The 27,627-nt window shown below is 35.5% G+C and overlaps 1 protein-coding gene across 2 annotated transcripts in view; it reads right to left on the bottom strand.

The window, feature by feature from the left end:
• Window positions 1-26,673, bottom strand: part of LOC138691687 (zinc finger protein 665-like) — an 83,124-nt gene extending 56,451 nt beyond the window's left edge. The window contains exons 1-2 of one of the 2 annotated variants that reach the window (XM_069813934.1): window positions 26,458-26,673; window positions 26,105-26,196 (exon numbers count right to left, since the gene is read on the bottom strand). In XM_069813934.1, the coding sequence (XP_069670035.1) occupies window positions 26,105-26,191 (87 nt within the window). In that variant the 5' untranslated portion in view covers window positions 26,192-26,196; window positions 26,458-26,673. Of the gene's footprint in view, window positions 1-6,681; window positions 7,180-26,104; window positions 26,197-26,457 lie in introns of those variants that run through there. The other variant, XM_069813933.1, reaches the window with a different exon arrangement.
• Window positions 26,674-27,627: the final 954 nt, after the last annotated feature.

Raw genomic sequence — 27,627 nt, 5'->3', positions numbered from 1 at the left:
TGAGAAGTTTATTTGGATGTGTTTTTGTGTGTTTATATATTTTGTATTATTATATTGTGTATAGTTTCTCGCTTTTTAGTTGAATATATAAAATTTCCATGTCTGTGTTCATGTCTCTGTAGGGATGGTTAACATTTGTGATGTGTTCTGCATATGTGGAATTGTTTTGTAGTGATGGCTGTGATGTGTTCTCTGTAACGTCTTTGAAATGATCTGCCTGTCTGTCCTATGTAGAAGTTCATGCAGGTGATGCATTTGAGTTTGTATATCTGTGTGGTTGTATTTGTTTGCTTGTGTTGTTTGTGTGCTGAGAGATTTTTGTAGAGTATTATTCGATCTGTATGTAATGTTGTTAGTTAATTTCTTGAATGAGGTTCCATTCTTCTCTGTGTTGTATGTTAGTGTGATGTATTTTTTCTGTTCTTGTGTTTCTGTTGTATTCTTGTGTTTTTTGTGATGTGCAATTCATTTAATTCTCAATTAACTCATCATGGCCTTCGGAATTATAGTGAAATCGTAATTCCGAGGCCATGTACCTTGCTATTGTAAGCAGTGACTTACATATTGAGCTCATTTGTTATATTACGACAAGAAAATTTCGTATATACAGAGCTAACCGCAAAACATAATAAAATAACCGAAAACAAAAAGACGGATGTGTAAATTTTATAAGAAAAGAAGAAGGGTTGCAAATAAGTACAAAGAGAAAGCAAATACAAGAAAACCTCATTCCAATGTCTTCAGCAATATTTAAGACAAAATAGGAATAATATGAAAGTAGATGCAATGAAATATCCTGCTACAAGCAAAATTGAAACACTTGATAGTTTTGAGCTATTCTAACGCCATCAAACGTAATTCTTGGCCTACATGGTAAATATGTTATTCATATAACTTTAGTAGCCTTATTTTAGGCAACCGCAGATGGAATAACGTTTCTTTAATAATTGTATCATTTAAATAATATTATGAAGTATCGTTCTTACTTTCAAGTTACAAGTTATAAATCAGAATCTGTACTATTCAGATTATACAATGTTTAATTATTGCTTAACCTAAACAGAACTTCTAAATATTTTTAGTCCATTGCACTAAATAATCTTTTCTTTCGGAAATTATACTCGTCCATGTTCGTCAGAAATCATCATTTTCAAATAAATCAAACTCACCATTCTTCTCACGATAATAAAAAAAATTGACGTTAATGCAGAATTAATTATTTAATTGACCAAATATTGACCAATTAACTTAAATGTAGTTTAAGGAGAGCATAAATCCCAATTTGTGATGGTGAAATTCAATTTCTATGTAAGTGCCAATCAGAAAGACTATAAGTGACAAAGTTAAATAAGCCTGACGAAATCGGCTCTTATTTGAATATTTAAAAGATAAATTGATTATATACACGTACACATTTACAGGCTCAACTATAAGTAATGTCATTCATTCATTCATTCATTCATTTATTTTATTCCATAGATCTTACATGAGCAATGAAGCTTTAAGATGTGGAACATGTCAACATTTTACAATATTACAATTACAATTTTTACAAATTTTTATAGTTTTACAATTTAGTAATTTTCTACAATTTTTACAATTTTGTACAATTTTTTTACATTTTTTTTTTACATTTTGGCGAGATGTAGTGAGATGAGATGAGGTCCGAGGATTCGCCAAAATATTACCCGGCATTTGCCTTTTCGGTGGGGGAAACCTCGGAAAAACCCAACCAGGTAATAAAATCAAAGGGGTTGATGCCAAGGACTCGCCATAGACCATCCGGCCTCAGTCCCATGGCTGGGGAAAACCTCCGAAGAAACCAAAGTCCAAAGGGGGATCCAACCCAAGCCCGAACGCAGCTCCGGATCAGCAGCCCAGCGAGTCTGTCGACTGAGCTACATCGATGGGCTCTACTAAAAGTATACAATACATAGCCAATCAGATTATTAAATTTACAAACGCAAACGATCATTCATAAGTTGAGCTATATTATAATACAAAACAATTTAATTAAATTTAAGGCATAAACAATTCAACCAGTTGTGATATACAGAAATTGATAATACATATCATGCAAACTACTTCAAATTACAAACACAAACAATTTATCAGTAGAGCTATATAGATTACTATTCAATTTAAAGCATATACAATTCATCGGCCAAAACTATACAAATATATACAATACAAAGTAGCATACTTTCATTAAGCTATACAAATTTGTGCAATTAATATCAAGTAGATTAATTCAATTTATAATCATAAACAATTCATCAGTTGAGCTATACATATTACCATTCAATTTACAGTAGGTCTATATACAATTCATCAGTAGAGCTACACAGACTAGTAATCATTTTAAGAACATATACAATTCATCAGCCAAACTATACAAACATATACAATCAAATTAGTTCAATTTACAAACTTATTTTCGTTAAGCTATACAATTCATATGAAGTAGATTAATTCAATTTATAAGCTTAAACAATTCATCAGTTGACCTATACAGTATACTATTCAATTTACAGTACATACAATTCATCAGTTATGCTAAACAAAAAATACAATACATAGTAAACAGATTAAGTCAATATAAAAACATATTTTAGTTGAGCTATATAAAATTGTACATGTCATTTAAGTAGAATAATTCAATTCACAAGCATAAACAATTCATCAATTGTGTAGAAGGTATGAGTATGTTGAAATTTGGTTAATTCTTTTCTGAACCTTTTCTCGTTGTTCTTCAAATCTTTAAGATAATTAGGCAGTGCATTGAAGACTGTTATACATGAATAGCGAACTCCTTTTTTAAAACAGCTTAGACTAACAGAGGGTAGATGAAGATCTGATTTATGTCTTGTATTAAAATGATGAATGTCTTGATTAGTACTGAATTTATCTTGGTTCTTAATATACAGCATCATTAGGGAAAGAATGTATTCACAAGGTAAAGTCAAGATTTCTAAGTTTCGGAAAATATTTTTACATGAGGTCCTTTTATGCACACCGGTCATTATTCTGATAGCTTTCTTTTGTAAAACAAAAACGTGTTCAGCTTCAGACGAGTTACCCCAGAATATTAATCCATATTTCATTACAGAGTGAAAATATGCAAAGTATGACATTTTAAGTAAGTTTATATCACCAATAGTAGATAAGGATCTTAATGCATAACAGGCAGAGCTCAATTTACGAGTAATACATTCTATATGCGTTTTCCAGTTCAAGTGATTATCCAATTCTAAACCAAGAAACTTTGTGCTTATAGATTCTTTGAGATGAGTTCCATTTAATCGAATACTGTAGGAAACCTGAGCACTATTGTGTGTACTAAATTTGACTGCACTGGTTTTATCAACATTAAGTGCTAGTTTATTTGCATGGAACCATTCATTCATTAGATTCAGCATTGTATTAGAAGTGTTTATAAAATGATCGTATTGTTTGCTTGAAATAATTACACTTGTATCATCTGCAAATAAAATTACATGGGATGAATTGTTTATGGTCACGGCTAAATTATTAATATAAACTAGAAACAACAATGGACCTAAAATTGACCCCTGTGGAACACCATGTTTAATATTTCTAAATTCTGAATAAGTAACTTTATGACTATTTGGTACATTTATTTCTACTTTTTGTTTTCTATTTGATAAGTACGATGTAAACCAACCCAACATCTCATCTTTAATACCATAAAACTTCAATTTTTTTACTAATATACTATGGTCTACACAATCAAATGCTTTAGCCAAGTCACAAAAAATCCCACCTACATGTAGTTTCGAATTTAATGAATTTAGTATTTCATCCACCAAACTAAAAGCAGCATTCTCTGTCGATTTTTGTTTTCTAAATCCAAACTGTTCTAAAACTAATATATTGTTGGACTCCAGGTAATGATATAATCTATTATACATAACTTTCTGAAACACTTTTGAAAATGTTGTTAATAATGATATGGGTCTGTAATTAGCAATAGTACATTTATCTCCCTTTTTGTATATTGGTTTTACTATTGAATATTTGAGTCTTTCTGGAAAAATACCACATTGCATTGACAAATTGCATAGATAGCTTAACGGAGGGGATAATATTTCAGAACAAGCTTTCAGAACTTTACTTGGAATTTCATCATATCCAGAGGAATATTTTGTTTTTAGTTGTTTTATCACATGCATGATTTCTGCTGCGGTAGTGGGAATAAATTTGAGACCTAAAAACTCAGTGTTAAATGCATCAGTTAGGTAACCAAGTGCAGCATCTTCTGCACAATCTTGAATGTTTAAGTTCTGAATAATATTTATATAGAAGTCGTTAAAATGATTTGCAATTGATTTTGGGTTATCTATTTTACTATCATTGATATTAATGCAAGTAACATTTTCACTCTTTGAATATCGATTAGTTTCATTTTTAATAATATCCCAAATAGTTTTAATCTTATTATCTGAATTTTGTATTTTTTCATTCAGATACATTTTCTTTGCATCTTTTATAACTTTTGTCAAAGTTTTACAGCAATTCTTGTAGTAATTAAGAACATGAGGATCATCACTATTCCTACTCATTAAATATAGATTCCTTTTTCTAGCACATGATATTTTAATTCCCTGAGTTATCCACATATTTTTACTTTTACATTTTTTCACCACCTTGACTGGAAAACATTCATTGAAATAATTCGTAAATGTAGTGAAAAATGCATTATATATCAATGGTATCGTCTCTTTAATGTCCCTACGTTCCATTTCTTCACTAGAGACTACAATGTCTTCACTTACATTACCACGCACCTCTCATTCCACACGTAATTTACTACATTTCCGAACAATTTTCTTTTCTTCAAATTTTTCCCTATAAAATGCGGTAATTTGCTAGAAGACGGGCAAAATCCAACATTGCTGACGAAAACTACCAAAAAACGTTCTGCCAACTACGAAGTTCAAATGTCACCAAACATCACAAAAACAAAGATGGAAAATCAAATATATATCCATGTTTTTGAAGAGGAACAAGCCCTCAGAAAAAAATTAAAATATAATTAATTTTTCACCTTTGATTTTTTTGGCGTTTGGTGGCATTCGAACTTCATAGTTGGCAGTATATTTCTGGCAGTTTTCGTCCGCACTTTACCCCCAAAAATCACTAAAATACAAAACAAAACATAATAATTTAACACTTTATCAAATAAAATTCAATTCTCATTGAAGTCTTCAACGACAACCACTTCACTTCCAGTATATGACACAGGCTTTAAGGGAATCTAAACAAACTATGCAGGCAATAAAGCACTGAACCAACACTTTGTCGTACAATAAACTTCGCATAAATAAACCATGTATTAACACAAAATGAAATTCTCTTCGAACACTTATTACACATTAACTTATACAGAAAATTTAGTAAATAATTCCTTTAAACCACAGAAAACAGTTTTCTCCTCAACACTGAACACAATTCTTATTCACCAGCGAAAGAACTAAACCAAAATCAACACAAAATTTAATACTTTGTTCTAAGTTCACACATCTTTCACAAATATCATAAAATGACAAACTTTCAATAGTTTTTGCCATCAGATACAATATAACAACCATTCACGTCAAACAACCAAGAACTGACAACGTCATTATTCATTCAAAATTAATGAAAATTCTAGAACAAGTGACAACTATAACCAATCAAATCGAAAGAAAATCATAAAATGATAAACTTTCAGTAGCTTTAGCCACCAGACACGACATAACACCACTCACGTCAAACAACCAAGAACAATTTACACCGTCATTATGCATTCAAAATGAATGAAAATTCTAAAACAAATGACAACTATAACCAATCAAATTAAAAGAAAATCACGGCGACACCTAGTATAAAAAAACCTAGAACTAACATAAAAAAACACTAAAAATCACTAACATTTAACTCTGAAATAAAAAAGTTGGTAATGCTTACTACATGCAACCAAGTGCCCGTCTTCTATCAAATTACCGCGCTGGGCCTTCTATGCCCAAGGTTGCGGGTTCGATCCCGGGCCAGGTTGATGGCATTTAAGTGTGCTTAAATGCGACAGGTCATGTCATTAGATTTGCTGGCATGTAAAAGAACTCCCGCGGGACAAAATTCCGGCACATCTGGCGACGCTGATATAACCTCTGCAGTTGCGAACGTCGTTAAATAAAACATAACAAACTACCTCAACGCTCGTTTCTCATTTACTTTGTCTCTAGCTACATTAAACATGTCCCATTATGCAACGTTCTATTCTACTTGTGGCAAGCTTGCAGACATATAAAGAATAATACAAAATTGCGCTAAAATATTAACGAGTACATGGTCATAGTGAAAACGTACCGGTAAATAATAACTAGGAAACCAGAATCTCTTTCACTTGCCAAACAAATAGTAGGAATCAGAATGAAAACGTGTCGCTCGAATTGCCACTTCCTAATCGATATTATTATTATTATTCGGTTTCCATAAATGCGAAATCAAGAACCTAAGTTTGCTAATCATAAATGTATGGCAATATACTTATTAGCTGCATTACATTGGAAAACACGTTTACAGAAGATCCTTAAAATCGAAAATGAAATATCAAATCACACTCGAATAATAAATACACGCAGATAAAGACTGGCAATATTGATGGATGTAGACACTTACCTTTAAGGATTATTAGAATAAAAATAAACTTCCCATTAGAGAATGGCTGCGTTCAGCCGGGACAGCGCTGCGGTAGCGCTGAAATTGAGACAGCACTGAACGCCTTGCTGGCCGACAGCGCTGAAATAGCGGGCGCCATTTTTCGTAGCAAAATTTTTTTCGCTGCAAGCCTGCTGCTAGCCAGCAAAAGTGGAGGGGGTAGACATCAACCATTATAACGTCTTTGACATCAACCAATGGTGCCGGAGTAGACAGAACAATGGCATGTTTCTTTGTAAACAAAGCGGACATTTTGCAGTCTGGTCGTTCAGCCACTAACAGCTGCTGTAACTCAGCAAAAATGAATCGCTACTCCAGCGCTGTCCCGGCTAAACGCAGGCAATGTAAAAGTCAAAATTGCAATGGATTAATATCTTCCAGTAGGGATGTGACAAACGGTTATTTTCTTGTAACTGTTATAACAGTCTCCGTTACTTTTGTTCAGTAGTTATAAATAACGGTTATAAGTAACGGTTACAATTTCCTGCCGGAGACAAAATAGCAGTCACATAAAAAGAAGTTAATATTTAACGGTTAAATAACTAGCAGAGGCATAAAAGCAGTTAGTTTCCCACGAACAAGTTATATTTGAATGTTAAATAAGTTATATTGTAAATATGATTGAAAACGTTGACAAGTACATTTGTAGCATAAATACTGTACCATAAAATATTGGTTTGATTGAACTTTCAACACTCGTAACAAACACATAATAATAATAATAATAATAATAATAATAATAATAATAATAATAATAATAATCATCATCATCATCATCATCAACACGCCACAGAACCGACTGTTATTTAACAAACACAATGATGAATCATATTATACCTGAAATATTATGTATATTATGAATTTATTTATTATAATAAATACGCATATAGCGTAAATAAGTGATTTTCAATCAGAGGTCCGCGGCCACCTGAGTATCCGCACAGCTATTAATGCGGGATCGCGAACAAAATAATAATAATAATAATAATAATAATAATAATAATAATAATAATAATAATAATAATAATAATAATAATCTTCATCATCATCATCAATACGCCACAGAAACGACTGTTATTTAACAAACACAATCATGAATCATATTATACCTCAAATATTATGTACATTATGAATTTATTTATTATAATAAATACGCATATAGCGTAGATCAGTGATTTTCAACCAGAAGTCCGCGGCCACCTGAGTATCCGCACAGCTATTAATGCGGGATCGCGAACAAAATAATAATAATAATAATAATAATAATAATAATAATAATAATAATAATAATAATAATAATAATAATAATAATAATAATAATCAGAATCATCATCATCACAAATACGCCACAGAATCGACTGTTATTTAACAAACACAATCATGTATCATATTATACCTCAAATGGGCCTATTATGTCCATTATGAATTTATTTGTTATAAAAAATAGGCATATAGCGTAGATCAGCGATTTTAAACCAGAGGTCCGCGGCCACCTGAGTATCCGCACAGCTATTAATGGGGGATCGCGAACAAAATAATAATAATAATAATAATAATAATAATAATAATAATAAATAATAACTCTTGATCTTCAAAATAGCTCCATCGATGCGATGATTTCTCAAAAAGGATAGCACAAACTGGAACCTCTCCCATTATTTCATAGATTTGCCGATAGTTTGTCAAACTGGACAAGTGGCAGATTGTAAGCTACTTCTTTCACAGTGACAATGTCATTCATTACACTCAAGTCTCTTATATCTTCCGCACTGATAATGGTGATGTAATTCGTGATTTATTTTGGCTTTGGCTGTAGTGAATGACAAAAGGGCAATTTTTTCCTATTAAGTTATCCACGAAATCCCGGAAATCATAATTAGCTATAGAGAGTCTCCAACAAGCAGTGCAAAAGCACCTATTTACACTTGCTATTTGTCGCGGAACATCAAGCGCTTTCTGTCGGCTATATGTAGCATCACCGTTTACACTTGGCAGATTTTTCGTCCACAAGTCGACGCAAGTTGTTGCGCTTTCTGTCGGCTAAATGTAGTATCACCGTTCACTCTTGGCAGATTTCTCGTCTGCTACTCGAGGCTAGTTGTTGAGCTCGAGCAACGTGTGAATGATGCGGTGAGCCTTTTAAATGAACAGAATGGATTTTAACAATTAAAAGTAGCTGTTTTATCTTCTGCAGCTTCAAGTGTTTTGTTAGCTTGCACTAATGAGAAGCAAAAAAAAAAAAAAAAAAGAGAGAGAGAGAGACTGGGAAAGGAGATGGAGGTCCAGAAGGCAGGAGAAAGGGTTATTCCATGTTCTCAGTAAAGATTTCAAACTGGAACAAAATTGTCCAATAGATATTTATTATATTAAAATGAATTGAAAGTTTCATTTTTTTTCCTTGCATATTGACTTCTGATGTTCTTTATTTTTGTTTTGATGTCGGAGGGAATAGTATTAGGACGAACAGACTCCAAATTTTTACAAATAAACTCCAGTGCATTTTCCCTCCAAATCCTAGTGTGATAGTCCTTATTTGTGATGTCATAAAAGTATGGAAATTCCTCGTAAAGCTTGATTAATTTCATTACTTGGTTTTTGTTCCACTCTGACATGATGCTACAAAGCGCGCGGAAAGAGAGAAACAGCTGATTAAAAGTTGTCTGCTACTACTTTTCCGAACCATGTTCGGGTCCTGTCGCGTCAATTCGGCTGGCCCACCTAGGAAATGTCGCACAGAAATAGAAACAGCTTCTACTCAGCAGATGTCGAAAGGGAATAATAATAACTATCGATACCCAGTGAGGGGAGGGATAGAGTGGACGGGACCGCAACTGTTGAGTCAGCGAGAGAATGCAGTTTGAGTTGAGACCATGGAGTGGTCTGCCGTACGACGTGCGTTCATCGCAAAGACATTTAAAAAAATAAGAGTCTGTAATCGCCACTCAGGACTCATTTCGACATCGGACATCACGCTAGGATTCCAACTCGGAATAGAATTTTGCAGTGGGTGGCTTCATTTCGTACTACAGGTTCAACAGTAAACAAGAAATCACCTGGACGACCACGGAGCCCGCGTACACCTGCAAATGTGGAGACAATAGAACAGTCGGTTGTCCGGTCATATCAACGATCAGCCCGCAAACATGCTATTGCACTGAGATTGTCCGAGCTACAGAAAGACGCAATTTGCATTCAGACCTTAAGTTTCGCAATTTTTAAAGATGACAATTGAGCAACAACTTAATGCAGAAGATTGGAAGGACCGTGTTGATATTGTCGGCGTATTATCACGAACGTGACACTTACCACCGTTGTTTTGACCAGTGACGAAGCCTATTTTCACCTCTACGGCTGTATCAATAAACAGAATTTCCGTTATAGGGCACTAACCAATCCTAATGAATTGCACGAGAAATCTCTTCACAGTGAAAGAGTTACGGTTTGGTGTGCTGTAGCAAATTTGGTGAATGGGGGTCTTACTTTTTTTAGGATGACGGCGGGAGTACAGTAAGCATTACAGGTGCTTGTTACGTTAAAAATTTTCCTACAACCAAGTTTGAACAAGCTTACTGTTGATGCTGAGGACGTTTGTTTTCAACAAGATGGGGCTACTCCTAACACCGCGCGTCAAGCAATAAATCTCCTACAAGAGCTCTTTCCGGGGAAACATCATCGCATCGTAGCGACATTCCTTGGCCTGCACGTTCGCCAGATATCGCGCCCTGCGACTTCTTTCTTTGGGGCCATTTGAAGGCGAAAGTTTTTAAACACTTCTACATCTACCTACCTTGCCTCCCGTTTCAGTTACCTGTCATCATACGATAATCTCTTCACACGCACCCAAAATAGCCGTATACTAGCCATACCAACACATGAGATATCGTATTCATCATCATACACAATCTCGTTCTCGTGCTTGTGGAATACCCTACCCAGTGACATCAGAGACTGTCGGAATGTAGTAGCGTTCAAAAGCAAGCTTATTAAGCATTTTCTTACTGTGTAAAGTAAGTTTAATTTGTACTTAATCAATAAGAGAAATGCTTCTCTCTTCTTAACTTTTACAATAAACTGTCTAGCTTTTATTAATCTCTTAATCTTTTAGTACTTTGACTTTTATTGTATCTGTAAATTTAATATTAATTGTAATTATAATTGCAATCTTAATATTGTAGTTGTAATCGCCTGGTAGAGGGGAAGAGAAGGCCTGAGGCCTTATCTCTACCAGGATAAATAAACAAACAAACAAACAAAACAAACAAACAAAACAAAACAAACAAACAAACAAATCGCGTCAATGCCACCAACTATGACTATGAAAGAGATGGCGAACTTCAGAATGTTGTATGAATGATGAATGATGTATTTCATAAATAAACTGCATATATTGGTGAGTCCGTTGATAACAATACATTTTTCATTTGATGACTCCTTACAATTTCTTGCCCTGGGAAATCCATCCGTTGTTTCTGACGCATCCTATATTATAAACTTTTGAATGCAATCAACATACAATAAAACTCTTCTGCACTAAAAGACGCAAAGAATTCAATACCTCACTTACACCACTTCAGACTACACCTGGATTTTATGCCAAAATCGGGGCGCAGACGATTAGCGCATGCGCACTGAATGGAGGGGGAAGTCATATTCATCCTCTCGTAGTGCAGCTCTTTCTGCCCCCAATGAGCAGACGCACTCAGAGGCGACGCAACACAAAAATCCTCACTGAAAATGTACATTATCGTGTAAGTGAATATGACTTTCTAGCTTCCCTTAAACGTGAAACATATTCCTTACATATCATTTTTAAAAATTCTTTCGACTGTGTGGGAAGTTTAGTCTTCTGTAGATTTCCAAATAGTCGCATTTAAATTGACTATCGTCTGTGTAGACAGTTTTCACACACATCAAATTCGAATGGCCTTACCTCTGCATGAGTATTTCTTTAAATGTCCCGGTAACGAAGAAAATTAAGCTCACAATCACAATTACATGGTTTCTCCTAGATGTGTATCCGTGCATGACTGCGCAACCGTCTGTTTTCCAAAAAACACTTCCCACACACATCACATTTGAATGGCTTTTCGCTTGTGTGTATGTGTTCATGTCTGCGTAATCGCACCGAATCAGAGAAACACTTCCCACAAACATCACATTTGAATGGTCTTTCGCCCGTGTGTTTGCGTGCATGTATGAGCAATTGTCCTGATTGCGAGAAACACTTGCAACACACATTGCATTTGAATGGCTTCTCGCCAGTATGTGTCCGAACATGTCTAATTAAATGTCCCTTTACCGAAAAACACCTCCCACACATTTCGCACTTAAATGTTTTTTCGCCGGTGTGTATGCGAGCATGTATGCTTAAATGCGACTTATCCACGAAACTCTTGCCACACACTTCGCATTTGAATGGCCTTTCACCTGTGTGTATGCGTGAATGTTTCTTTAAAGTGCCCAATTCTAAGAAACACTTTCCGCACACCTCACATTTGAATGGTCTGTCTCCTGTGTGTATGCGTTCATGTCTCTTTAAAACTGCCAAGGTTGAAAAACTTATTCCACACACATTGCATATGAAAGGCATTTCCCTTGTATGTATGCGACCATGGTCGATTAGACCACGCTTTTCTAAGAAACACTTCCCGCATACATCGCATTTGAATAAACTATCGCCTGTATGTAACCGTTCATGTTTTTTCAAATATTCCTTCTCCCAGAAACACTTCCCGCACACTTCGCATTTGAAAGGCGTTTCGCGTCTGTGTATCCGTAAATGTTTTCTTAAACCTCCTAATTGTAAGAAACCTTTTCCACACGCTTCGCATTTGAATGGTCTCTCCCCTGTATGCATACGTGAATGTATCTTGAAATTCCATGATTTTCTAAATGACTTCCCACACACTTTGCAATGATATGGCTTCCCGCCACTGTGCAGGATTACATGCTTCTTCACGTCACTTAATTTAAAAAAATACTTTCCACAGACATGACATTGGAATGACTTTTTGACTCTATGTATATGAAAATGTACGTTCATTGATTGAGGAGTTACAAAAACCACGTTGCATAAATTACATTTGATAGAACTATGGTTTATGTCGCTAATATTTGAATTGTCACAATTGTGGCTGCCACACTGTGTTAACTGGTCTGCTTCACGATCAACACCGGCAATTTCTTTTGGCACACTCTTCTCAACAATATTCACAATCCTGACATGAAAAGAGATATTTATTAGAGTCCACGATACTCAATGCGGAGAGTCATAGTATATTAAGCATAATGTTATACAATTCCGTAATATCTTGAAAAAACACCTCAAAACAATTCATAACTACGCTAGTGACTCAAAATGGAAACACTTGGGTAAGTTTCATAAACGAACATTTTTCAACAAACCTCCAGAAACTGGGTCTGTTGGCTATAAAGGGATCCCTCCAAATTTATAACAATCAAAGTAAAATTACTTAAACTATTCTCTTTTACTATAGTTTCGAGGACTTTTTTCAATTGTCACATATTTGACTTACTTTATTAGTAACATTTAGACCCTTTTTTACCAACATGAAACTAATCCACAATAAAATTAACTAATTGTGTTGCATTCTTGCTCAGGATAGGGACCAATGACGGGTTTATGTGAGGGAGGCAATGAACCTCCGGGGTCCTTAAAAGCCAGGAATTAGTAAGTAATTGTGCTTCGCTTCCATTTCCCCAAACTAAAACGCATTTAAAACAAAATCAATTATACATCTTGATTACACAACTTTTCACACTGTATCACTTCGGAATATATATTATTATATATTTCCCGTGTTAAATATAACAGTGCCTGGTTACCTAATTACAGCGAGTTATTGGCTATCTTTAGAAGTGATTGGTGCTGGTCTTGGTGCCCTAATTTTGTGTTTCCTTTGAGAGTGCGTTTGTGTAGTGCAATGTGGAGTCAAGGTGTGTGTGTGTTTTGAAATTGAGTTGTGTGTTGATAAGTTCATTTGGACGTGTTTTTATGTTTCTATATATTCCGTATTTTTCTACTGTGTTTAGTTTCTGGCTGTTGGTTGAATATGTAGGATTTCCATGTCTGTGTCTATGTCTCTGTAGGTTTGGTTAGCATTTGTGATGTGTTCTGCAAATGTGGAAGTGTTTTGTATTTTTGTTATGGGTGTGATGTGTTAATTGTAACATGTTTGAAATGATCTGCCTGTCTGTCCTATGTAGAAGTTGAGGCAGGTGTTAGATTTGAGTTTGTATACGCCTGTGTAGTTGTATTTGTTTGCTTGTGTTGAGAGGTTTTTGTACAGCATTATTTGTTCTGTATGTTGTAATTTAATATCTTGAATGACGTTGCATTCTTGTGTGTGTTTTTGATTTCGTATGTTATTGTGATGTATTTCTTGTGCCTGTGTTTCTGTTGTATTCTTATGTTTCTTGTGATGTGTAATTAGTTTAGTTCTCAATTACGTTATCATGGCCTTCGTAGTTATAGTAAAATCGTAATTTCGAAGGCCATGTACCTTGTTAATGTACGCAGAGACTTACATATTGAGTTCATTTGTTATATTACGTTAAAAAAATTACGTCACATGCAGAGCTAACCTCAAAACATAATAAAATAATCGAAAAGAAAAGGACGGATGGGTAGACTTTAGAAGAAAAGAAGAAACGTTGGAAATAAGTACAAACAGAAAGAAATGCAAGAAAACCACATTCCATTGTCTTCAGTAATATTTAAGACAAAATCGGAATAATATGAAAGTAGATGCAATGAAATATCCTGCTACAAGCAAAATTGAAACACTTGATCGATTTGAGCCATCAAACGTAATACTAGGCCTACATGATAAATATGTTATTCATATTACTTTGGTTGCCGTATTTCAGGCAACCGAAGATGAATTAACGTTTCTTCAATAACTGTATCATTTAAATAATATTATGAAGTACCGTGCTGATTTATCAGTTATAAATTCTAAATCACGTTCTGTACTATCCAGAATATACAATGCTTACGTGTTGCTTAGCCTATACCGCATTTGTAAATATTTTTCTTCCATTGCATTGAAGTAATCTCCTCTTGCGGAAATTATCATTGTCCATCTTCCTCAGTAATCATCATTTTCAAATAAATCAAGCCTATCATTTTTATTACCATGATGATAATTACTGTCGTTAATGTAGGATTAATTATTAAAATGAACAAATTTTGACCAATTAACTTAGATGTACTTTAATGAGATATTAAAACCAATACTGTGATGGTGAAATTCAATTTCTGTATAAGTGTCAATTAGAAAGACTTTAAGTGACAATTAAAGTTACATAAGCCTCGTGAAATCGGCTCTTAGTTTAATATTAAAAGATTTGATTATATACACGTATATATTATTTACAGGCTGAACTACAAGTAATGGCATTAATTTAGACTTATTGAGATATTTCAAACAAAGTTTAATACAATTTTGTTCGTGCTTGCTTCTTTAGGAGATTACATGTTATACGAAATATTTCACAGCACGTTTTGGGAAAGCCATTGATTTAATTCCTAATATTTTTATTTGAGTTGGTAATTTAACGACACTGTATCATCTACTAGGTTATTTAGCGTCGATGAGATTGGTGATAGCGAGATGAGGCTGAGAATTCGCCATAGATTACCAATTCAGAATATGATCAGTCTGTTTAGGAGAATAGTGTATTAAAAAAATAAATTATTGAAAGAATTTTATTTTTGTCCGTTAAATGTGCAGAAATTTGATCCAAGAAATTTAGCATTGTAAAGTTCCTCTGCAGAACAAAAAGTTACATTAGTATCGAAAAAACGACGTTGGAACATCTGATAATAATAATAATAATAATAATAATAATAATAATAATAATAACAACAACATTCTCTGCAATGTGGAAAATAATTTGAATCTGTTATGCATTTCCTACATCTCTGGCTTAATAAATGGAAAGGTACTCATCATGAGTGAACTGCATGAATTTCATATACAGTCGGTTACATTACGCTAGATTAATGCTATATCTACACTCCATTTTCCATGTGAGTACGCATATAATCTGGCGAGGATATTGAAAGAATCGAACTGAAAACGCACATTGAATTAAGATACACGCAGATTTTATGTCTACATTGTGTACCGTGATGAACTCCATTTTCACTAAGTAGATATATTAATTAGTACATATTAAATATCAATTTCAAAACTTAGGCCTGATTGATTCTAAAAACTGTGATTAAAATCTCCATAGGCGCTCACATCTGTGATATTTGTCAATAAAACTAATCGTACTTGTCGACATTTTCAGAAGAAAAAGTCCATCATCACCAAAGAAAACAATTTTAAGTTTATTCATGGCAACCTATAACAATCAGTTCCTCTCAAATACGTTATAGTTATATCACAGTCTAGTATACACAGTCACGAAGCTCAATACGTATGCATCCATAGATAGTTACTAACCACTAGGATCGTTACTATTGCCTCGTCACAGACAATGCGAAAATGTAGCGAAATAGTCAATTCTTCTTAGTACCCTCAACAACTCGAGCTTCGTGACTGCATATACTAGACTGTCGTTATATATCACAGCTTGTAACATGGTACTGTTGAACGAAATAACGCACAACATACTCACTGTTGAGGTGTAGCTTTCAATTGATACATGCACTCCCACTTTTAGTTGAAAAAGGCATTCACTATTGAATGTGACCATAATTAGAAAGAAAGGTGAAACAATGTAGATGCAACTTAAGTCCCTATAGTAATTCCATGACAAGTTTATCAAAGATCGAACAGAAAGCAGAGATTATCGGCACCACAGAGCATATTATCACAGCTGCCTGGGAACACAAAGGTGTATTATTCATGGATATTTGCCCACAATAACATGAAACATTAAAGTTTATCTCTCAAAAGTACAGTTGATCACGACTGAAGGTTAATCGATGGCACTGCTCAAATGATGTCGAAATGAACGAGTGTCAATATCAAAAACAATTATAAGAGTTCAAAGAAGAAATATTTCCATATTATTACGTACTTCGTACACAGCAATAAATTTAAAATTTAGTAACAGCCTAAAGAACTTCAACTATTTGAAATATTCTCAGGGTGTCCATCGAAGATTTGAAAAAAAGAATTTGTACACTTTAGGAAGAAGAATGAAGTGCAAATGATTTTCTGATGATATGGTGTTAGTAGAAGAGGAAACGAAACGAAGGGAAGTACTAGTGAAGCTAAATGACAACTGTGAACAGTACAGGATGAAGATAAACGCAAACAAAACGAACAATAACTACTAGTCCAAGAAAAATAATGAAGGTAAACATGCTAATTCAAAATGAGGCAGTAAAACAAATGGACAGCTTAAAACACTTGGGGCGTACTATAAGAAGTAACATGACCAGCTCCATGGAAGTCGAAGAAGGGGTATAGAAAAGGCAAAGGAGGCATATAACCGAGAAAAAAATGCTTCTTCTGCGGATCTCTGGAAAAAAAAAAGACTAAGGAAGAGATTAGTGGTGTGCTGTGTGTGGAGTGTGTCACTATATGGGGCCGGAGCATGGATATTACGTAGACGTGAAGAGAAACGGCAATATGCATTTGAAATATGGATGTAGACAAGAACGCAGCGTGGAAAATTGACAGACAGTATAAGAAATGAAGATGTGTTAAAAAGTAAGGGTGGAGAAAATATAATTCTGGTACTGCTCAGTATGAGAGAAAGGAATTGGTTGGGTGACAGTTTGAGAAAAAACTGACTTCTGAAGGAAGCACTGGTAAACAGCAGAGTTGGGCAACACGATTCTTTTTCAGAAGTCGATTCCAACGATTCAATCACACATTACGAATCGATTCTAACGATTCGTTCACGATTCTTCTCAGTCTGCGATTCCAACTATTCTTTTGAATCGTCAAGGAGTTCACGATTCTTCCCAGTCTGCGATTCCAACTATTCTTTTGAATCGTCGCAAGACACTTTCCTTTGCAAATCACGCGTAGAACAAAAACGTTCTACATCTATCTCATAGATGGCATAAGAGGCGAGACATTGGATTGTCTCTTTCTCATTGGCTGGAACCATTCAGTATGAACTCCATTAGTCTACAAAATTACCCAAGATAATGTTTCTAAATTATAATTTATCAACTGAACCTTATTATGAAGTACATTTTTTGCACTACATCTCTATTTAACTATGCAAATTTCAGGTTTGTGTTCATTATTTTCCATACTTAACAAATGCAGTACATATTTTGATTTCACTCTCGCTCGGGAGCATTCGACACGGTTCGGAAATGTCCGTTGACAGGTTACATCAAACAACGAATAGAATCGTGGGTTACGATACCATGCCGATTCCTTCATATTCTTTTGAATGACGATTCGTTACGATTCGTTTGAACGACGATTCGTTACGATTCTTTTGAACGACGATTCGTTGATACAACGAATCGATTCTTACGATTCTTTATTATTAGTCGTTCGAATGAACGATTCGTTCACGAATCGACCCAACTCTAGTAAACAGAAGAAAAGTTTGGGGCAGAATAAGGTATTACATAATAGACGACATTAACATGATATAAATTGTATGCGGAAACTAAGAGGAAGATAGAAAAAGGTAAATATTAAGGACTGCTTAATATAGACTCAAAGACCTTCCCTTGGGCAAAAATCTAATGCACTATGAATGAATTCCTGCACGTGCCCTACATCCACGTCACAGTTTTGTAACATTCACGTGACACAATCTGCATAATGTTAAAGAATATTAGGACATCATGACAAGTAAAGTGAATAATCCAAAAGAAATACGTTTATACACCAAGAGGAATATTTGTACTCGTGAAATATGTGGCGATGGTCCCACCAATGCCAAAAGGAGTTAAACAATTATCAAAGACTGTTAGTGAGGGCAGAAAAAAAGGACTTCAAATAATAAAATTCATGTCACTAATGTAATGAGGATACAAGCGAATGCATCCTTACAGTATTTGATTAAAATATGTTGTTGTTGTTGTTGTTATCTAATGCCGGGCTTTGGCAACGAAGCCATTAGCATTCTTTCTCTCCAATATTTCTCTGTGGTGGATCCATCAGGTAGAACTTCACAGGTTATGAGATGATCTTCAGTCATTTCTTCTTCTTTGTTGCATAGAGGGCAATTTGGATTTGTGTAAATTCCTATTTTATTCAAGTGTTTGGCCAAATAATCGTGTTCTGTAAGCAGTCTGAATTTTGCTACTGCAGATTTACGTGGGATTTCTGGAATAATTTCTGTTTTTTTTTTTTTATTAAAATGCTCCATTTTTTATCTTTGGCTTTGGTACATAGTGCTTGGTTTTGCTTGATTTTATATTTATTTTTAATTAGTCTTTTGATGGATGTAAAAGGTAGGCTTGTATTTGTATTCTGAATTAAATTGGATCCTTTTTTGGCAAGAAAGTCAGCAGTTTCATTTCCAGCAATTCCGCAATGTGCAGGTATCCATTGCAATTGAATTGTTTTCTGTAGTTTAAGTTGGATCATTTTGTGACATTCTTTAATTTGGATTGACATCATTTTATATGAATTTATTGCATATAATGCTGCTTTAGAATCAGAGAGAATGACAGCATTTTGAAATTTATCTATTCTGTATAGTAGGTGTTGGAGTGAGATATGAATAGCCATTATTTCCGCATCAAAATTTGTTGTATGATGTCCTGCTGGTTGATAAAATGAGAATAACGCACACGTAGTTCCTGATCCTGAGTTGTTATCGATAGTAGACCAATCTGTGTAGATATGTTACCATTCTTCTGGTGGGTATCTATTGTTCACAGCTTCTAATGCCAGCGCTTTTAGTACAGGTTTGAAAGTTTCAGATTTTGTAACTGGTTCTTTTAAATCTAGTTGAGTGTTAATTGGTTCGAAGGTTAGAGGGTTTTCTCTGCTTAAAATGTTTTCTTTAGATTTAGGGAGATTCAATTCTGTTTTTATTTCCGTGACTTTGGACAGGAAACTTGTTTGTGTTTTCAACTTGGTTGGTTGTAACAGTCTATTTTCCCATATTGTTGTTGTTAACCGTAGCATTTTTTCATGATGTGTTAGTGCCTGCTCCTCTAGAGTGAGATATATTGGAGGATTCTGGGTTAGGGCTAAAATATTAAACATCTATCATTCTAGATAAGCAAGTGTAAATAAAGTATATAGAAAGCATAACAAAATTATAAAAATAAGTGAGGAATGAACAAAGGGGTAAATTTCAAACAATTAAAATAAATGTAAATCGAAATATTAATGAAAATAAAGTAATGAATTAATAAAAAGCAAATGATGTACTGTACAGGCTATACAGAGCGTCTGTTACTGTAACAAAAAGAGAGACCACTGTGAAGGGCCAGTAATGTGTTAGGGATGGGCGACATGTGATTTGGAAAGCAACTAATGGAAAGGTCAAGTCAGATGGTTAGAAAACAAAAACATTCTTCATAACGAAAAAGGACAGAGAAACTGAGGCTGATATGTAACAAAATACGAGACGGAGTTCGCATTCCACAGGTACGAACACATGTTGTTAGTTTTGCGACGTTTCGGAACAAACTACTTGTGGACAACAGTGCATTTTTTAAATATTGTTCTAAAATCCTGCTGGTTGATATTTTTATGTGGTACACATAAATATGAAAACAATATCTGATATTGTTCATTTACATTTTAATGTGTGATGTCATGAATTATTGTCAGTTACTAAATATACAACAAAGAACGTGTATGTATATGTCTTAATCATCATCATCATCATCATCATCATCATCATCATCATCAACCGTCACGAATTAGGCGAGTGTAGACCTGCTTCAGCTCCAGTCTTCCAAAGGGCCTCTAACCGTCGATGTCCTCTGGGCTGATTGTATGTATATATATACAGGGTATATCAAAAATACGTGTACAAACTTCAGGCATGGGTTCCTTACACCAAAAGAACTTCATTTCTTTATGCACTCATTCATAGAAGGCTGTGACTCGTTTTATCAGAAATGGACTGCAGATGGCGAAGTGTTGCCATGGAGACTTGTTTACATGTGTCATTTGTCATTAGTCTGTCTTCAACGTTGCAATTGTGAACGTGGAGTGAATTAACGTGTTTCGTTCAACCATGGCAGGACGATATTCATTTCGTGGGCAGGCTGACATCATTTTTATATATGGTCGCGCGAATGGTAATGGACGCGAGGCTGTACGGCTGTATCAGATGGCATTTCCAGACCGAAGACAACCGAATCATCAAACATTTGTTGCTGTGTATCGTCGCGTTGCTGAGACAGGAACCGTTGCACCACAGACTGGTGATCGAGGAAGACCAAGAGTTGTGCGTATGCCGAACCTCGAAGAAGACATTTTACACTGTGTCGAAGACAATCCAGATATCAGTACAAGACAATTGGCTGTGGCAACTGGTACATCACACAGTACAGCATGGAGGGTACTTCACGAGCAGCTCTTGTATCCGTATCATATGCAACGTGTGCAGGGCCTTTCGCCTGCAGATTGTCCACCACGGGAGAACTTTTGCCGATGGTTTCTAGCACAAATAGCCAATCCATTGTTTGTCTCATCAGTTTTGTTTACAGACGAGGCAACGTTTGGGAGAGATGGAATTACCAATTTCCACAATGAACACGTATGGGCAGATCGTAATCCTCGTGCTGTACTTCAGGCTAGACATCATCAACAATTTAGGATTAATGTGTGGGCTGGAATTGTAGGTGTCTGTCTGGTAGGTCCATACGTTCTACCAGCACGTCTTACAGGTGCTATCTACAGGGACTTTATCCAAAACACTCTTCCAGAATTACTGAACATAAGACAAAACATGTGGCTCATGCATGATGGGGCTCCAGCACATTTTAGTCGCCTTGTTCGAGATACACTGACTGGTGTCTACCATGACAGATGGATAGGCAGAGAAGGACCAGTTCAATGGCCAGCACGTTCTCCCGACCTCAATCCTTTGAATTTTTATCTTTGGGGGCACCTTAAACAATTGGTTTATGGAGCAGACATCCCGGATCAAGAAACTATTCATCGACGTGTCATGGAAGCCTGCGAAACCATTCGACATCATCCCGGAGTATTTGAAAGGGTGCGACAGTCCATGATTCGACGAGTGCATGCATGTCTAGAAGCATGTATATACGTGGGTAACACTGCGGTAAAAGCGAAACGAGGCGGAGTTAATTGTTGTCAGTTCTACCACATGTTAGTCTATATCTGCTGTCCTCCCCCCTAAACGGAGTCTTCCGTCCGACTCACAGAGCATGCGCTGTGGAGAGTTTAACTTAGTTTCCTGTTAGTTGCAGCTCTAAGCGGTTGTTTCGCCATGTTCAGAAAGCAGGAACAGCGATCTTGGCTGAAAATTCAATCTGCCCATGGTCATTCAGCACGACAATGTCATGATGGTCTTGTTGAGGCATGTGGAGTGATGGCGTTTCCATACAGGACTCTGGCGAGGTGGGTTCGAGCCTTCAACGAGGGGCGTCACCGCGTGGAAAACATGGCTCGGACGAATCTCCTTCAAAGACAGAATGTAAATGCACAGTAATTCCGTCATTTCTGGACCATAATCTGAGACCAGCATTGCGAGGAAAGCGCCCACATGTTTTGCAGAATCCTCCTATCATTTTGCAGGAAAACGCAAGGGTGCACATGGAACGCTCTGCAGCTGATTTGTACCGTCGCTGGGAGTGAGAAGTGCTTTTTGATCCACTACATTCACCTGACTTAAGCCTCTGTGATTATGACTTAAATTCCATAGATGAAGGAACCACTTCGTGACGTTCGATTCTGGACTGTTCCCGATATTCTGCAGGTAGTAGGGCACTCCATCAGAAACATCAACAGAACTGGAGCTGCTACAGGGATACTGCGACTTCCACATCGTTGGCAACGAGTTGTAGACAATTCTCGTTACTACATTAAACGACTGTAAAAGTTTCACAGATGTATCATTTGTATATTCGTAATGAATAAATAGTTGCCATTATTAAAGTTACAACCTGTGTATATGTATATATCTGTGTGTGATGTCGACAAAATTAACTTTTAGACTTTCCCTAGCAAGGTTTCAAAAACAAATATGCAAATTAGTTATATATATATATATATATATATATATATATATATATATATAGCGCTATTGGTAATTATTAAACTTGGTCTTATAATGATAATGTAAATTTGAACTAATACTAGGGACAGAAAGATAACTAATAAACCTACCTAAACCAAAAGAGGTCTTCTGAAGTGGACAAAGTAAAGGTGAATGACATAATAACAAATAAAAAGCATTTCATACTCTTCCGATTCAATCGAATAAAGGGCTGTAAGAATACATCTTGTTAACAAAATGAAACACTTCACACAGATCTGTTTGTATCTCCATAATAATCCTCAAGGCGATAGGAATTTCGCACTGTTCTCGAGTTTTCTTCAGTTTTTGACAGACCCCTAGTTTTCTTTATAGTTAAAATCATGGTTCTATTTTTAGAAGCCATTCCACCAAAGCTGAAAGCATAGCCTAGACTTCTCGCACAGGTTATGTGGGCAGCAGCACCTGGAAATCTTATGGAGTAGACGCATTTTCCTCTACAGCGCATCAAGTTTACGCTTCAAAGATCATGGAACGGTATCAATAACAAATAGTTATGTAAGACGAAGATGTTTGCATTCATATCATGGTAATATGATAGGGGACACAATGCTAAAATGCAGCGAAGTATGAACAGGGAGATGAAGAGTTGCAGCCAACCAATGCTTGCGCAAAAATATATGTGCCACGCCCTAAAAAACTTGTCGCAACTTTCACTGCACACGAATTAAACAGCACAAATGCAGTCAACTAGCACGACACATAGGCATTGGAGCTTATGAAATCATGGTTGCCAAAGGACAGCGGATAAAGTAGAATCTGTAGTTTGTTATTGTCTTGGTAATGATAACTTTAGTGAATCTTATGCCATGTAAGAATCAAAATATATTCAGGACTAAATATATATAACCACATAAATATAGTAGATACAAAATAGTATTAACTTATGCATTATAAAATTTATGTCCTTCGTCATCAAATGAATGTATGAAAGACTGGAAGAAGCATAACCAGTTCAGTACACTCACCTCTCAGGGAACACTTCATCCTCCTGTGAAGATATTTCAGCTTTGTGTTCCTGCTGAACTCTGTCCATATCGAACACAAATTCCTGGAAATGTAAGAGATAATGAAGGGAAATTCGTCTGTACGTGTGTAAATTTCGTCACACTGGTAACACAGTTTTCAGTTAATAATAACTTATTCTAACACAGTTATTTCCAAACTAATTCGGAGATACCATAACAGAATCAATTACATTAATTAAAGAGGAATAATTTGAAACAGGAATATTGAATCTGATATATTTTACAATATTTTGAAACTGTGCATGTCACAACCATGACAATGGAATCCCTCCAAAAAAAAATTGACACTATTCGAGAATATTAATGGTTCTGATATATGTAAAATGCAGTGCTGGTATATATATATATATATATATATATATATATATATATATATATATATATACGGATAGTGAATACTTACATCGACTTCCGATTTCACTATAGGAAAGCTAATAGGCACTGGAGTGGTGTCTTCAACTTTTATCTCTGAAATCATATCATAGTTATCGTCCCCGCATTCTGTCTTCATGTCAGTCACTTCCAGATGCGATAAATTTCCTTCCTACAGAACACAAAACACATCGTGAATACATTTACTTAGCTATATTAAAGTTCACTTTATGCGCAATAGCTATCAATCTGATTCTGCATGGCAGTCACTCGCTAACTACCTCAACTTAGGCGACAAATTAGAGAAAAAAATTATGGCAGAATAGAACGCAGACATTAAGGCACAAAGGAAATGACTAATAATAGGCCATATATTACTCTGGAAATAATTTATACTGAATATGTAAAATGTGTAATAAATGCAAAAGAAGTACATTTATATTGCACACCATGTGGACAAATGTATTTTCCAACATGACATTTTATTGCTCATCTGCATGTGCTGATATAAATTATGATTATACGCAGTGAACTAAAGCTTCAAATTCATACATAACTCAAGAATGACGGAAAAATAGCAGCTATTTCAGGTGATTTAACCGGTAAAGATGCTGTAGGCAAAGTGCAAATAGAAAAATATTGTTGTAATGAACATATCACTGACAAAAAATAATTCCAAACGAACTTCAAGGAAGGAAGGCTAAAAAATGTGACAAAAGGAGCTCTAAGAGCAGATGTTTTATGATGAATGATACAAAGTAATGAACAATCTTATTAATAGCACAATGAAAAAGATGGTAGCTCTCTCATGATTCAAACAATACTTTGGTTACCTATATGAACACCGAGTCTGTGACGAACACAATACAAGTTGAAACCCAGAGGAAGAAGAGCTTGGACACCCCATGTGCTACACTTACCTGATTTTCACACTTCACACCGGGAAAATTAATTGGAACTGGGGTTTCTTCAAATTTGATTTCTGAGGCAGCCCTGCTGTAGTCGTTGCTTATCTCAGTCGAGGGCACATTCTACAAATTAATTTCCTGAATAACCAACTGACAATGTAAACTTACAATTTATAGTAGTGTTCCACCCCTACTTGTAGCATAATATACAACGATATATGTTCTGTTTCCTTCTAGAAGATAGTAGGAAAATCCACTGTCTTTTCTTCGTCTTTCATATATTGCATTTCTCTACTCCTATCTCGCGTCCCGTTTCCAAAATTTATCCATCCGCCATAATCTAGATACACGACCACAACACGGATAAATAGTATCTATTTCCTCCCACCGAACATTCACTATGGGTGTTCTCGACTTTGGAATTCCCTACCGAGTAATGTCAGGGACTGTCAGACATCACACTAATTTAAGAATACGGTAGGTTAAGGAAATATTTTTCAAACAATTCTCGCTAAGAATAATAGTTGTTTCAAGTTTGTCAATGTTTAATGGTTATTACTGTATAGACATTTAAATTATCTCATTATTATTACTATTATTACCACCATTATTATTATTATTACTGTTCCTATTCCTTACCAATGTTTATTATTCCCTCAGAAACATATCCCAGTTATTCACTTTCATCTTGTTTTACAATCTAGATATTAATGTAATCAATAATGTAAGCCTATTGTATTGTCAGAATTATTAGAGTCTCGCATGGTGGAAGAGAGGGCCAACCAGCCTAGCTTTGCCTGATTAAAAAAGTTATTATTATATTCCTACGTCGCATATATGAAACAGCAATGACTTTCAATTTACCTTCTTCTCTTCCTGTTCCACATCTGTGTTATCATTTGTCTGTATAGCCAACGGGTCGACTGTGGGTTCCGTCTTAATCACATCCATCGCAACTGAAAGAAGTAATCAAAATAATAGCAGTCAACTGCAGAATATGAGCACCGAGAGAATATTGATTAGCTTCTTATTATGAATTAACTAGCTATGTGCTATGTTTACATTTCCTGGGGGGTGTGTGTGTTTTTGTATGCACGTGCTTACATACATATACACACATCTGAAAAGTTGAATATGAAACCGTAAACACAAAGTCATTAACTGGAAATTATAACTGAATTAAGCTGTTTTTAATACTTCAGGCAGTGGTTCCCAACCTTCTTTGAGTGACGACACACTTCACTGAAGGCCCACGATATCGCGACACACTTATTTGTTTTTATTATTAATAATATAACAACAACCAGTGCTTTACTTCTGGGGAAAAAGATAGTGGAAGTCAGCTTAGTAATTTGTTTACTCTTCCAACTTAGTAATAAACCGAGTTTAGAATCGTCAGAATATGCGAGTATTGTTCAGTTTCAGTATATACCCCTGAGACAAAATTCAATGAATTATCAGATTCTTGTATGATCAAATAAGCCGTGACCTTGGATGGTGGCGCAGCGACCGAGCCACGATCGTAATGTCCGAAGGAAACATGCAGGGGCGGCTTTCGAAGGTGCTGCGGAGCTGGAGGACCCCAGACATTTGTGGCTCTTGTCTCCTTTTATGTTGTGAAATATATTTATTATACAGTCTCTATTTAGCGGCTCGATTTTTTTTTTATTTCGCTCTCATTGACATGCACGCAATCGTTAGTGAAGTCACTTCCTCCCCTGGTGCTGCCTGAGCGAAACCAGAGACAAGGACTATAGGGTGAAGCCACTTCCTCCCCCGGAGCTGCCAGGCTCGTCTCGGAAGCTTTGCGCGTTAGTTTTACCCCTTCCCCTGCTAGCCCCTTGCCAAGAATCCAGACTTTCCAGGCGCTGCAGAATTTGCAGCAGTTTGTCAGTAGCGCGCAGCTTTAAATACATTTTCTTTAACGTTGCTAGCATAACAAGTGCGACAATGTTTAATTCTGTACAATATTTGCAGTCTATTCAGTTCAGTACTTTAACAATTCAGGGGAAATGTGAAATTAAGTGCCCATCAGTTGAATCTCATAATGGAAAGAGTCGCTAAACAAAATAGCCTACAAAGCTCGCATATTTTTTGCTAATGTATCCAGTATCCCTGCTTTCTTCTCTCGATCTCCACACAGTCCATATTAAATTAATGTGTTCGAAAGATAATTCCATCAGCTGGGGCAACAAGATGGAGTTTTAAATAAAAACAGTAAAATGTTGTTCATGAGAAGAAGGAGCCATTGCTAGAATGTTTTCAAACCATAATGGAATCTGAAACATCTAACATCACAATAAATGAGGCAAGCGCCCAGGTGCGTGCTCTTGAAGATCCTGAATTCAATTTCTGGCTGTTTTTTTTTTTTTCATTTATTAATGTAT

The sequence above is a fragment of the Periplaneta americana genome, chromosome 16 (genome assembly GCF_040183065.1).
Source record: "Periplaneta americana isolate PAMFEO1 chromosome 16, P.americana_PAMFEO1_priV1, whole genome shotgun sequence".
Taxonomy (NCBI): Eukaryota; Metazoa; Arthropoda; class Insecta; order Blattodea; family Blattidae; genus Periplaneta; species Periplaneta americana.
The sequence above is the reverse complement of the archived record's forward strand: the minus strand, read 5'-3'. Positions and strand labels throughout refer to the sequence as shown.